Raw genomic sequence first — 13346 nt, 5'->3', positions numbered from 1 at the left:
TTCCGGTGATGTGTTGAAGAGCAGAGGTGCAACAGGTACTCTGAGAGAGAACTATCAACATCAGAGGCCCGAGACTGTTCAACACGCTTCCACTACACATAAGGGACATAATTGGCCGACCCCTCACAGTGTTCAAGAGAGAACTATCAACATCAGAGGCCCGAGACTGTTCAACACGCTTCCACTACACATAAGGGGCATAATTGGCCGACCCCTCACAGTGTTCAAGAGAGAACTATCAACATCAGAGGCCCGAGACTGTTCAACACGCTTCCACTACACATAAGGGGCATAACTGGCCGACCCCTCACAGTGTTCAAGAGAGAACTGGATAAGCACCTTCAAAGGATACCTGATCAACCAGGCTGTGACTCATACGTCAGGCTGCGAGCATCCGCGTCCAACAGTCTGGTTGATCAGTCCAGCAACCAGGAGGCCTGGTCGACGACCGGGCCGCGGGGACACTAAGCCCCGGAAGCACCTCAAGGTAAGGTAACCTCAAGGTAGGTAAGGTGCTTCTGGTGTTATGCGTCTCCAGATCCTGAGTTATGGCCATTGCTAAATCTTTTTCTTTTTTTTTTAGAAGTTGGAAGTTGCCTTCCGTTCATCCTGTGCTGCATTTGAGGTCTTCTTGCTTTTTCTCCTATCCTCATTACCTTGCATTTATCAGGGTTAAAGTCTGGTACCGGTCTCTCAGACCACCTCTAGAGATTGTCTAAGTCATCTAGTAATTGTTTGCAGTCCTCCTCTTTCTTATTCGACTCATTACCTTAGCATCGTCAGCAAACATGGACATGCATGAGCTTACTTCTTCTGTTAGATCATGTACATATATTTGGAACATAAAGGGTCCTAGTACCCACCCTTGTGGTACTTCACTCATAACCTTTCTCCATTCTGATAACTCTCCTCTTGCTATGACTCTTTGCCTTCTTCCTGACAGGTACTCATTCACCCACTTTACAATTTTCCCGATACACCAGCCTGTTTTTGCAATTTGCATGGGATTGTCTTATGAGAAACAGTTTCAAAGGATTTCTTGCAATCCAGGAAAATGCAGTCTTCCCAGCCCTCTCTATCATGTCTGATTGTTGTCATCTTGTCATGGAACTCTAATAAGCTGGTCAAGCAAGATTTTTCCTTTCTTGAATCCGTGTTGATGCTTGGAAGCAAAAATGTATATATTTTAAATGATCGACGCGCCTTCTTTGGATTAGTCTCTTTAATATCTTACAGGGAATACTTATTAATGATTCCAGTCTGAATATCAGTGGTTCCTGTCTTCCTTATTTCTTGTATATAGGTACAACATTAGCCACTTTCCAAATGTCAGGCAGTTCCCCCATTTCTACTGGGGATTTGAAGACTATAGCACAAAGCTACAATGTACACACAATGCTGCAACTGCCTCTGTTAGGCTCCATGATGGGATCTTGTCAGGACCTGAGGCTTTCATCATATCCAGTGCCTCTAATTGTTACTTTAGTTCCTCTAGTGTCACTTGTATTTCGCCAGTCTTTCTGCTAGCAGCATTTGTTCCTTCAGAAGCCGTAGATCTGGGGATACAGACCTACGACTTCTAGTAGTTCTAGTTCGATCATAAAAACTTCCTGGATGCTTTTATTGGGTTCTTCACACACTTCTTTGTCATATTTTGCGTAGCCTGATCACTTGTCTATTTACCAACATCTTTCTCATCATGTGGCTACAAAGTAGTTTAAGCTGATTCTTGGTCTAAGCTGCTATATCATTCTTATACCGCTTCTCTCTGAGTTCCCGTGTATTTCTTCCTCTGTCTTGCATATAAGCTGTGGTTCTCCTCTGTACTGTACTCTGTCAGCAGCCCTTTCTAGTTACTCAAGTTTCCCCTGTGCAATACGAGACTGACCTCTTTAATACGAGGTGGATTTCCTGATAATCAAAGTTGTCTTATCTACCCCCCCCCCTCTCTTTCCTGTGTCTCCATTTATTCCAATTTTTATACTGGTTTGAGGAAGAGAGGAAATAGGTGATAGGGAAGGCGCTGGAGGGTACAAGGGTCACAGGGGCGAGTGGCACTGGTGGGTTATATAAGAGACGGAGGTTCGAGACACACCACTGCTTCAACAACACCACCAGCGAGATGAGGACTTTCAGCGTCCTCCTGCAGCTCTTGGGCTCCGGTTTCCTGTTGGGCGGCTACTCCCAAGGTGACCCCCTCGTACAGATAAGCTAAATAAATATTGAATTTATTTAGGTGTATACCAGAGGCAGAGTTGAGTACGTATATGTATACCAGAGACCAAGCTGAGGATTTGCAAGTATACAAGAGGCCAAGCTGACGATTTATAAGTATACCAGAGGCCAAGTTAAGCAATTGTATGTATACCAGAGGCCTAGTTAAGTAATTGTATGTATACCAGAGGCCAAATTAAGTAATTGTATGTATACCAGAGGCCAAGTTAAGCAATTGTATGTATACCAGAGGCCAAATTAAGTAATTGTATGTATACCAGAGGCCAAGTTAAGCAATTGTATGTATACCAGAGGCCAAATTAAGTAATTGTATGCATACCAGAGGCCAAGTTAAGTAATTGTATGTATACCAGAGGCCAAGTTAAGTAATTGTATGTATACCAGAGACCAAGTTAAGCAATTGTATGTATACCAGAGGCCAAGTTAAGTAATTGTATGCATACCAGAGGCCAAGTTAAGTAATTGTATGTATACCAGAGACCAAGTTAAGCAATTGTATGTATACCAGAGGCCAAATTAAGTAATTGTATGTATACCAGAGGCCAAGTTAAGTAATTGTATGTATACCAGAGACCAAGATGATTCCTCGTAGCTATACTAGAGGCAAAGTTGACCCAGCTGAATATTACTAAGCATACGAGTGGCCAAGCTGAGTATTTGTAATTAAACCACGAGGCAAACTGTGTTCTTGTAAGTATACCAGACGTCAAGCTGAATATCTGTAGGTATACCAGAGACCAAGCTGAACACATGTAGGTATATACCAGAATACTTGTAGGTATACCAGAGGCCAAGCTGAACACTTGTAGGTATCCCAGAATACTTGTAGGTATACCAGAGACCAAGCTGAATACTTGTAGGTATATACCAGAATACTTGTAGGTATACCAGAGGCCAAGCTGAACACTTGTAGGTATCCCAGAATACTTGTAGGTATACCAGAATACCTATAGGTATACCTAAGGCCAAACTGAATACTTGTAGGATTACCATAGGCACGCTGAACACGTTTAGGTATACCAGAAACCAAGCTGAATACCTGTAGGTATACCAGAGACCAAGCTGAATACCTGTAGGTATAACAGAGGCCGAGTTGAATGCTTGTAGGTATACCAGAGACTGTATAAGCTCGTTGTATGGCTACAATATTTTCTAATAGATATATCACGTTTTTTTTTATTTCTTTGTGCATTGTAATACAATAAAACCCAAGAGAATTTTTTAAGCAACGCCATAATGACCTTGAACGACCTAGTAGTTACGATAATAACATTATCGTTGTTACGATAATAACATTATCGTAACAACGTTATCGATAAATAATATTCGTCAGACGAATATTTTTTTGTGTACTTGGCTTAAGAGCGATTTAGGATCAGTTGAAGATGATTTTGGGTTCTATGGGAAACATTTTTCTATGATCGGCTGCACTCTTCCTGGCTTCCACAGAGATCACGTCCGAGTACCGCAACGTAACTCAGGTTCTGAGACTCGATAATGGCCTGAGTTGGGGTCTGTGGGGAGCGATGGACTTCTGTGAGAAAGGAAGCTTTGCTCACGCTTTTGAAATCAAAGTGAGTTGATATTGACTTTTATAAACTATTTTTTTTCTCCTTTATGTGTCTTTCAGGTTCACAGTTTCTAAGGAAACTCTCAATTCATCTAAACGAATCATATCTTATACTCGAAATTGATCATAACTTCAAACTCACACATATGTATTACTTATACATTAGGACAAAAAAGCCTTTCCTCATAGCGTGTTCCATTTGTGTATATACTGCATTTTTAAATGAATTTCCTTATCAACTACCCTGTTTGTATTTAATGTCTGGAATAATTTTTTTGGGGGGAGAAAGCCATTGAGTCTGTTGTTTCAAAAGACAATTTATTGCTCGTTCAGTTCGACCCGCCAGGCGGAGTCGACAATACAGCTGTCAACGGTGTGAAGCTCTACTGCCGAAACGAAGACCTCTACGACACCGGCTACGTCACTTCTGTCGTAGGCCCCAACGGTGACTGGTTAGGTGAGAGCCGGAGAGCCATGGGTCGATGTAAATATGATCTGCCTCGTATGGGCCTTCTGCGGTTACCTTCATTCCTTTATGTTCTTATGTCCTTAAGGGAAAACTAGTTATAAGTTAGTTTCATAAGTCTGCAGGCGATGAGTCACAATAACGTGGCTAAAGTATGATGACCAGACCACACACTAGAAGGTGAAGGGACGGACGACGTTTCGGTCCGTCCTGGACCATTCTCAAGTCGATTGTGAGAAGACCATTCTCACAATCGACTTGAGAATGGTCCAGGACGGACCGAAACGTCGTCGTCCCTTCACCTTCTAGTGTGTGGTCTGGTCAACACCTCTTTTATCACAGATTATGACACACTTTCACCCACAAATCGCTCCTCTGTCACAGCTTCAGCCATAGACCACGCCTATGACACAGCGTCAGCCACAGACCACACGCCTGACACAGCTTCACAGCCACTGACACAATTTTAGCCTGGTTTCTGACCACTGCAGGTATGAGAGTGTGCCACGAGGGCTTCCTGACGGGGCTGAGGGCGGATGTGATGGAGCCACAAGGTGTCCTGCACGACGACGTCGCCGTCTATAACGTAGAGATGATGTGTGAAGACGGAGAGTACCTAATTGGCGGGAATACTTCTTACGTAAGTTGTGCCAGCATAGTGGACGGAGGAGTTTGTGAGGCAGTAGTGAGTGAGCACTCATCTTGCTGTACTCATCTAGTTGTGCTTGCTTTGGCTCTTTGGTCCCGCCTCTTGACTGTCAATCAACTGGTGTACAGATTCTGGAACCTATTGGGCTCTGTCATATCTACATTTGAAACTGTGTGTGGAGTCAGCCTCCACCACATCACTTCCTAATGCATTCCATTTGTCAACCACTCTGACACTAAAAAAGTTCTTTCTAATATCTCTGTGGCTCATTTGGGCACTCAGTTTCAACCTGTGTCCCCTAGTGCGTGAGCCTCTTGTATTAAATAACCTGTCTTTATCTACTTTATCTACTACCTCTGTTGTACTTAATTGATCCAGACTGGTTGAAATATTTTACTGAAGTTAAATTACACAAGCATCTAACGGCAGAGCTGTTCCCGATCACAAAAATAGGTTCTTTGAACTTTGAGAAATAGTGGACATCGTCAACTCTGATGACCTATGACCGCCGGTCACTCGCGCCTTACAACTTAGATCTGATTCGTGACGTCACTGATGGTGACTTAACTCAATAATTAGAATACTCTTGATATTGTACCCAGTAATATTATACAATTCAATTTTAATACAAATGATTCATTATACGCAACTATGAACAGAGACGCCCGCCATTTGTGACTCAGACCTGCTAATCCCCAGGGGAATGTGTGTTGTTGAGGTCAGGCCCCTACACGAAACTTCTGGAACCTTCTGGAATAATTCTTACAACAGCCTAGTTTGTTACAATATGAGCTTCAGGGGACAGGTCTGGCGTGATATCATGTGTGATGTGTGTGTACTCACCTAGTTGTACTCACCTAGTTGTGTCTGCAGGATCGAGCATTGACTCTTGGATCCCGCTTTTCGAGCATCGGTTGTTTACAGCAATGACTCCTGTCCTATTTCCCTATCATACCTGGTTTTAAAATTATGAATAGTATTTGCTTCCACAACCTGTTCCCCATGTGCATTCCATTTTCCCACTACTCTCACGCTAAAAGAAAACTTCCTAACATCTCTGTGACTCATCTGAGTTTCAAGCTTCCATCCATGTCCCCTCGTTCTGTTGCTATTCCGTGTGAACATTTCGTCTATGTCCACTCTGTCAATCCCTCTGAGTATTTTATACGTTCCTATCATGTCCCCCCTTTCCCTTCTTCTTTCTAGTGTCGTAAGGCACAGTTCTCTCAGGCGCTCCTCATACCCCATCCCTCGTAGCTCTGGGACGAGGATCGTTGCAAACCTCTGAGCCTTTTCCAGTTTCATTATATGCTTCTTCAGATGGGGACTCCATGATGAGGCGGCATACTCTAAGACTGGCCTCACGTAGGCAGTGTAAAGCGCCCTAAATGCCTCCTTACTTAGGTTTCTGAATGATGTTCTAACTTTTGCCAGTGTAGAGTACGCTGCTGTCGTTATCCTATTTATATGTGCCTCAGGAGATAGATTAGGTGTTACGTCCACACCCAGGTCTCTTTCGTGCGTCGTCACAGGTAGGCTGTTCCCCTTCATTGTGTACTGTCCCTTTGGTCTCCTATCTCCTAGTCCCATTACCATAACTTTACATTTGCTCGTGTTGAATTTCAGTAGCCATTTCTCTGACCATCTCTGCAACCTGTTCAGGTCCTCTTGGAGGATCCTGCAATCCTCATCTGTCACAACTCTTCTCATCAACTTTGCGTCATCCGCAAACATCGACATGTAGGACTCTACGCCTGTAAACATGTCGTTAACATATACAAGAAATATAATTAGTCCCAGCACCGATGTGTGTGTGTGTGTGTGTGTGTGTGTGTGTGTGTGTGTGTGTGTGTGTGTGTGTGTGTGTGTGTGTGTGTGTGTGCGTGTGTGTGTACTCACGTAGTTGTGCTTGCGGGAGTTGAGCTTGGTCTCTCTGGTCCCGCCTCTCAACCGTCAATCAACAGGTGTGCAGATTCCTGAGCCTACTGGGCTCTATCATACTTATATTTGAAACTGTGAATGGAGTCAGCATCCACCACGTCACTTCCTAATGCATTCCATTTATTAACTACCATGACACTGATTTTTTTTTCTAATGTCTCTGTGGATCATCTGGGTATATTCATAATCTACAAAATATTCTACATATTCTACCTGATCATATTCTACAAAACAAAGAAGACTACTGACCTCCTTATTAAGAACAGAGTGAAGCCGACGGAGAACCCTTTACAGCAGTCAAGCGCTGTATACATGTACACTTGCCCCTATGAAGGATGTAACCTTCAATCTAAGTACATAGGTATGACGTCGACAAAACTGACGAGGCGTTTGACCTGTCATCTTCAATCCGGTGCCCCTAGGAATCACATGAGACAAGCCCGTGACACTGCTAGGAGACGCGCTCTGTTCTTCCCAGAAGCTGCCTCCAGCAATGCTTTGGCGATGTTCTCCACTATGGGGCTATCCCATTTGGCCTGTTTGCTGTCGTTTGGAAAAGTTGGTCGAGGGTGTGAATTGGCAAGAGTGTCCCACTGACCAGCTCCTTCCACAAATTTGGGATCACGAATCCCAATGGAGTTCCTTAGGTATTCTGGTAGTATTTCATACTCTAATTCACTTGTAGCACTGATCGAGGATAAAAATGCCGGCAATGCTAACTGTGTCGCCTTGCGAATACCTATACCCCCGAGTCTAACTGGGAGCGTTGCTTGGTCCCACTGGTCATCTTACAGGGAGAGGTTTAACACTTTCATAGTTATTGACTTTAGGAGTGAGTCGTATTCCGTTAATTTTGGGCTGTCGAAGGAAGGAGCACACCCGAGGAAATAGGTAAGTCTGGGCAAGGCCAGGCACCTTGTAAGAAGGTACAAAGCATCGTGGGCATCCAAACCCCCTATTCTTTCTTCCATCCTCATCAGGTCGTTAAGCTTTTCTTCGAGGACTTTCTAAATGGCGCTCGAGCCCAGAGGTGCCCCTAGCAGCACACTGTCGGTGGGAGCGATCACTGGGGCTCCTGGCAATAAGATTCGTACTACATCTATGATGGGTTGGCTGGGTGAGATGATTTCACACTTTGATGGGTTTAGTGTAAGGCCTAGCCCCTCTCCCTTCGATTTCACTAGCTGAAGATCTCCTAGCAGGAACTCCTGTGTCCCTGCCAGGGTGCCATCGTCTAGGAGCCAAATGTTGAATTCGCTGGACAACCTGCTTGTGACCTCTTTAGCTGCCATGCAGAAAAGGAAAGGGGCAAGTGGGTCTCCCTGGTGGACACCTTCTGCGGAAACAACTTCATGTTCCCCAAACAACAGTGTCGATTCCCTACTGTACTCTGCTGAAACGAAGGGGAGTAGACAAGGAAAGCTGGTTCGAACTGCTTCCAGTTCCACATCCCTTTTTACCTGGTTGAAGGCATTTTTAAAGTCTAACTTAATTAATGCCTTATTTTCTGGGAGGTGCTTAATACAGGCTCGTGCTGCATGAGCTGCTGCTTCACAGCCATGAGGGACACCAAAACCTAGTTGATGGGGTCGAAGCATCGTTGCAGCGTCTATGCTAATTTTTCTGACAGCTGCCCTAGCAACAAGGCGCCGAAGTGTGTGACCCACGGCAATGGGTCTGACTCCACCATCCTTCTTCTTAAAGGCACAAAGGAATGCTCCGAAGAAGAAGGGTTTAATTGTATCTGGGATCAGTCCAGAGAGACAGTCGTTGACAAACTTCGTGACCTCTGACAGTAGTGTCTCTGCAACTTCGCCGAGAACAGGGTTTGTCATCTCCTTGAGGTGCTGAGGTCTTACTCCAGTGTATCCCCTGCTGAGAGGATATATATATATAAATATAAATATATATATATATATATACATATATATATATATATATATATATATATATATATATATATATATATATATATATATATATATATATATATATATATATATATATATATGACAATGTCAGACCACGGAGGAAAAATGAAACAGGAAATTTCCTTAAGTACTTTCGTATATTAAATACATCTTCAGAAGGTGACCTTCTGAAGATGTATTTAATATACGAAAGTACTTAAGGAAATTTCCTGTTTCATTTTTCCTCCGTGGTCTGACATTGTCACATTCTTAATCACGTGTTTATTTTCGTGATATACACATATATATATATATATATATATATATTGGTAGCAGTCTTTCCTATAGACATATATTATTAAATATGACCGAAAAAGTAAGATTAATAATTCTAACACGAATTTTCTCAATATTTCTTATGTTTCTTTTCACTGTCGACAGTGAAAAGAACCATAAGAAATATTGAGAAAATTCGTGTTAAAATTATTAATCTTTACTATTAATTATACATACTAACCTTGTCTATGCAACCAACAGGTGTTTGAAGAAGAAGAAGAAGTGAGCAGCTGGGATAGCTGTGACAAAGGTACACACATCTGCGGACTACAGGTGAGTGTACATGTGTACAGGTGTACGTGACTCACCTAATGAACAGGTGCAGGTTACTCACCTAATGATCACGTGTGTGTCGGTTATATTCACCTGATGGATGACATATGAGTGACAGGGTGCTACTCTGCCGTTGCTAACGAGGTCCTGTTTATTGCAGACACGCTACGAGGACTTCTCAGTGGGCGATGACACAGGGACCAATGATATTGTCATGTTCTGTTGCCGGGACTAGGGGCCCCGTTACCTTCTGTTGGTCGGGTGGGTCAGCTAGCGCCCGCCCCGTTATCTTCTGTTGGTGGGGGTGGGTCAGCTAGCGCGCTCCCCGTTACCTTCTGTTGGTGGTGTGGGTCAGCTAGCGCCCCCGTTACCTTCTGTTGGTGGGGTGGGTCAGCTAGCGCCCCCCGTTACCTTCTGTTGGTGGGGTGGGCCTGCTAGCGCCCCCCGTTACCTTCTGTTGGTGGTGTGGGTCAGCTAGCGCCCCCCGTTACCTTCTGTTGGTGGGGTGGGTCAGCTAGCGCCCGCCCCGTTACCTTCTGTTGGTGGGGTGGGCCTGCTAGCGCCCCCCGTTACCTTCTGTTGGTGGGGTGGGCCTGCTAGCGCCCCCCGTTACCTTCTGTTGGTGGGGTGGGCCTGCTAGCGCCCCCCGTTACCTTCTGTTGGTGGGGTGGGTCTGCTCGCTATAATCTTCATCTTTCTGTTGATGGATTCACTAGACAAATAAAGCTGATCACAGACTGAACACTACCTGGAACATACCTGAAGAGTGTTTCTGGAGTTCTTCTACTCCCCGAGCCCGGCCTGAGGCCAGGCTCGAATTGTGATAAGTTGGTCCTACAGGCTGTTGCTCGGAGCGGCCCGCAGGCCCACATATCCTCTACAGGCTGGTTGATCCGGCTCTTCTTGCAAGAACTTGTCTAAATGCCTCTTGAATATATCCACCTTTGTCACAGCAATATTTTTGCTGGCGAAAAATATTTTTCGTTTGGCGACTACTGGGGCGTTGGTGACCAACAGTGGGTACTACAGGGCATTGCTGAGTACCCAGATTGACTCAGCAGTGGGTATGTCAGAACTCTGCTGCTGGGCACCGCTAGAGAAGCAAGCTAGCTGCAGAAATGTATTCATAATTGTTACAGAAATTGGAGTACAAAGTTCCTGATTTAAATATTATTAATTTTGATGTTATGTTATTGCAAGATTTTGTTGTACAGTGATGCAGTAAAGTTAATTATATTGAAAGGAATTATTTATTCAAAATTTGGCAATATTGTTTTTTGACATTGGTATTATTATTGGTATTATTTTGACTATTTGTAATTGATTGTTATTGTTTATTTTAATATTATTTTAACATTATTATTATTGAGAAAATCAGTTGGAGCCATAAAGAGGATTCGAACCTGCACACTGGGTACTCCCAAGCACACTCCTTAAACCACTAAGCCACGATATGCTACAAAAGATTGCCTTACTTTAGAAGCTGTATGTGCTGTATCGCATAGGCCAATACAACTTGTGTAATTTCATTTATTCCTGTGTTCCTATGTAAGGTTAAATACTGTAAGCTATGCCCTACAACTACAGTGAAAAATATAACAGATTTATCAGTTGCAAAGAATGTTTATGTTCTCTATGTTTATGAATGTTTATGTTCTTTACTTCTCTATGTTCATACTTTCGCTGTCTCACCAGACGGGTGACGGACCTCTGTCAAACTTAGCATTAAGCTAAAATTTTTTTTTACTTGATATGTCTTATAAACCTTAAATTACAATTGTTTTTAACTCTCCATCAAGTCTGTCAATTTCTTAGTAATTAAAAATATTCTCGGTATTCGTGTAACTTAAATTTATTAGTTAATTGATTACGAATCATCACCAATTTTGCTGTCCAATTGAGTCATGGTCCAAGGAGAGGATTCATCTATTGTTTATGTGTTCAGTACGAAACCTTTATATCTTTCTTCGATCTGGCGCTTTAGTCTGTATGTATTCAACAGCTTGGCAACGTGTTACAAACTCGTTCACAACCCAAGGTTATTAAAACAACCTCGTAGAGTTTCGGAGTTCCTAAACTATTTAATAAATATAAACTAAATCTCCATAATTGAGAAAAGATGTAGCTGTTTCGCAAGGGTTGGAAAACTCAAGCCACAGCTGGGGGTGTTTAAACTTTTTTTTCTTCTTCAGTGCTCCAAAAAAGAATTGTGTTTACATACGCATGAAAACGTACAGCCTGTTGATTTAAAACAATAGCCCTTCCAGTTGTACCAAAGGTACCAAAAAAAAAAAAAGGTACCATTCATCCTCCCAGGCGCTGTACCACCAAATAACATTTACTTTACTATGTATCATGCGATTGGTGTACCATTTACTGTACCATGCAATATGGTGCATCGATCACTGTACCATGCAATATGGTCTACCATACACTGTTCTTGTACCATACAATCTGGTGTACCGTTTGCTGTACCATACCGGTTAATGTGCCATTCACTGTAGCCTGCACTATACTGTGATTGAGGAAAGATGTACATGTTTCGTAAGTGAATACTTGTATACTTAATGACTACTGGCAAAAGTCACCCAGAATGCGACCAGCTCACCTCCTGGGCTTTTGTGTAAGATTTTGTAGTCTGTAATTATTTGACAAAAGAAAAAGGCTTGGTCTTTTATTCAGCCAATTTGTATTCTACTTCTGTAATTATATTAAACAACTTTGTTTGAATTTTCTTTATACAAGGATAGTTCAATTAAACTGGTCGCTTCATCCTTATTTTGTGCATTCCTGAGCAAATGTAAGTTATTCTTAAGCATGTAAGTCAATCTTGAGAATGTGTAAGTTATTCCTGCGTATGAATAAGTCATTCCAATCTTCATTAGCCTCACTGTCTAAGGGGAGCGGGCGGGCGTGAATTCTCGATTCAGCACATTTCTGTTGATCGTCACTAGGCGACCCGCTCTCGCACAAGACAGTACATATATGACTTATTGCTTTGCTTATAATCAATATTTTGCATATTAATAAGTAAATATGAGGTATATTACAAGTCATATTTTGTTTTCAAAGTACAATCTCGTCCTATGGATGTGCAGTCCACCAGTTTTAATATTAGGAATTTCTTTTTCAGTTTTATTAAACAATAGAGCTTTTATACAAAATTTGACAATATCCTGAGTTATTTTACAATTTATGTAAATATCGTAGTTTTGTTTTATTATTCTTATAAAACTGTTATATCAATATAGGTATAGGTTAAGTACTACTTGTAATTAAGAAGATATAAGATGCTATCTTAATATACTAAGAAGGTTAGGTTATGTCGGTGTTTTCTATTCAGCTTTTCAAGGTAAACTCAAATATTTACAATAAATTAGTATGTCACATATGCACTTATTAACAAGCCAAATATTGACTATAAGCAAGTGCGAGAACGGGTTGCTAGACACCCAACCCACACACCTGACACCCATCCCACACATCGGAAAAGAATGAAAATGACTACGTTACAGTCCGCCCTGGACCATTGTCATGTCGTGTAGTGAAATAGTGGTTGAGAAAGTCAATGTTTAAGCCCGGGACGTCCACTTAGAGTAATACATATTAATTTCATCGACGTGATGTATCGTTGTAGTCACTCGTTTTTCACATTCTCCTAGGAGATACATATTGCCGATTGAGTAGAATCTACATTAGCAAATTGAAATGTTTGTCTTCCCTGTCGGTTTGTTTATCTGGCCAGGGTTGTGGCACAGACGCTTGGGGGGCTCTAGCCTCGCGCAAGCTTTGCAGGTGATACGTGGTGGGTATGGGAGAGTCATAGCGTAGTCGGAGTCGGCCCGCTATATGCTCTGTTCTAGCAGTTCTTGCTTCGTTGGTCATGGAAAGTTGTGGTGGTCATGTTGGCATCACGTATGTTTATGTGTTTACTTAGAGCATTAGTGGAGTGGATTTTGGGAGTTC

General features: G+C 42.5%; 1 protein-coding gene across 1 annotated transcript; it reads left to right on the top strand.

Annotated features, from left to right (window-relative positions):
• Positions 1-2057: 2057 nt before the first annotated feature.
• LOC123774746 (vitelline membrane outer layer protein 1-like) lies at positions 2058-11157 on the top strand. The gene is made up of 6 exons (XM_045769298.2): positions 2058-2189; positions 3685-3809; positions 4139-4262; positions 4763-4911; positions 9309-9380; positions 9541-11157. The coding sequence occupies exons 1-6, from the start codon at positions 2123-2125 to the stop codon at positions 9613-9615; spliced, it is 612 nt and encodes a 203-aa protein (XP_045625254.2). The 5' UTR covers positions 2058-2122; the 3' UTR covers positions 9616-11157.
• The last annotated feature ends 2189 nt before the right edge of the window (positions 11158-13346 follow it).

Source organism: Procambarus clarkii, chromosome 10 (genome assembly GCF_040958095.1).
Source record: "Procambarus clarkii isolate CNS0578487 chromosome 10, FALCON_Pclarkii_2.0, whole genome shotgun sequence".
Classification (NCBI taxonomy): domain Eukaryota; kingdom Metazoa; phylum Arthropoda; class Malacostraca; order Decapoda; family Cambaridae; genus Procambarus; species Procambarus clarkii.
The sequence above is the reverse complement of the archived record's forward strand: the minus strand, read 5'-3'. Positions and strand labels throughout refer to the sequence as shown.

Bases quoted from the DNA above. Each gene is read 5' to 3' on its own strand.
- LOC123774746 (XM_045769298.2), top strand. From the start codon at position 2,123: ATGAGGACTTTCAGCGTCCTCCTGCAGCTCTTGGGCTCCGGTTTCCTG. The intron at 3,810-4,138 runs GTGAGTTGATAT...TTGCTCGTTCAG, and splicing joins CTCACGCTTTTGAAATCAAA to TTCGACCCGCCAGGCGGAGT. The intron at 4,912-9,308 runs GTAAGTTGTGCC...TGCAACCAACAG, and splicing joins TTGGCGGGAATACTTCTTAC to GTGTTTGAAGAAGAAGAAGA.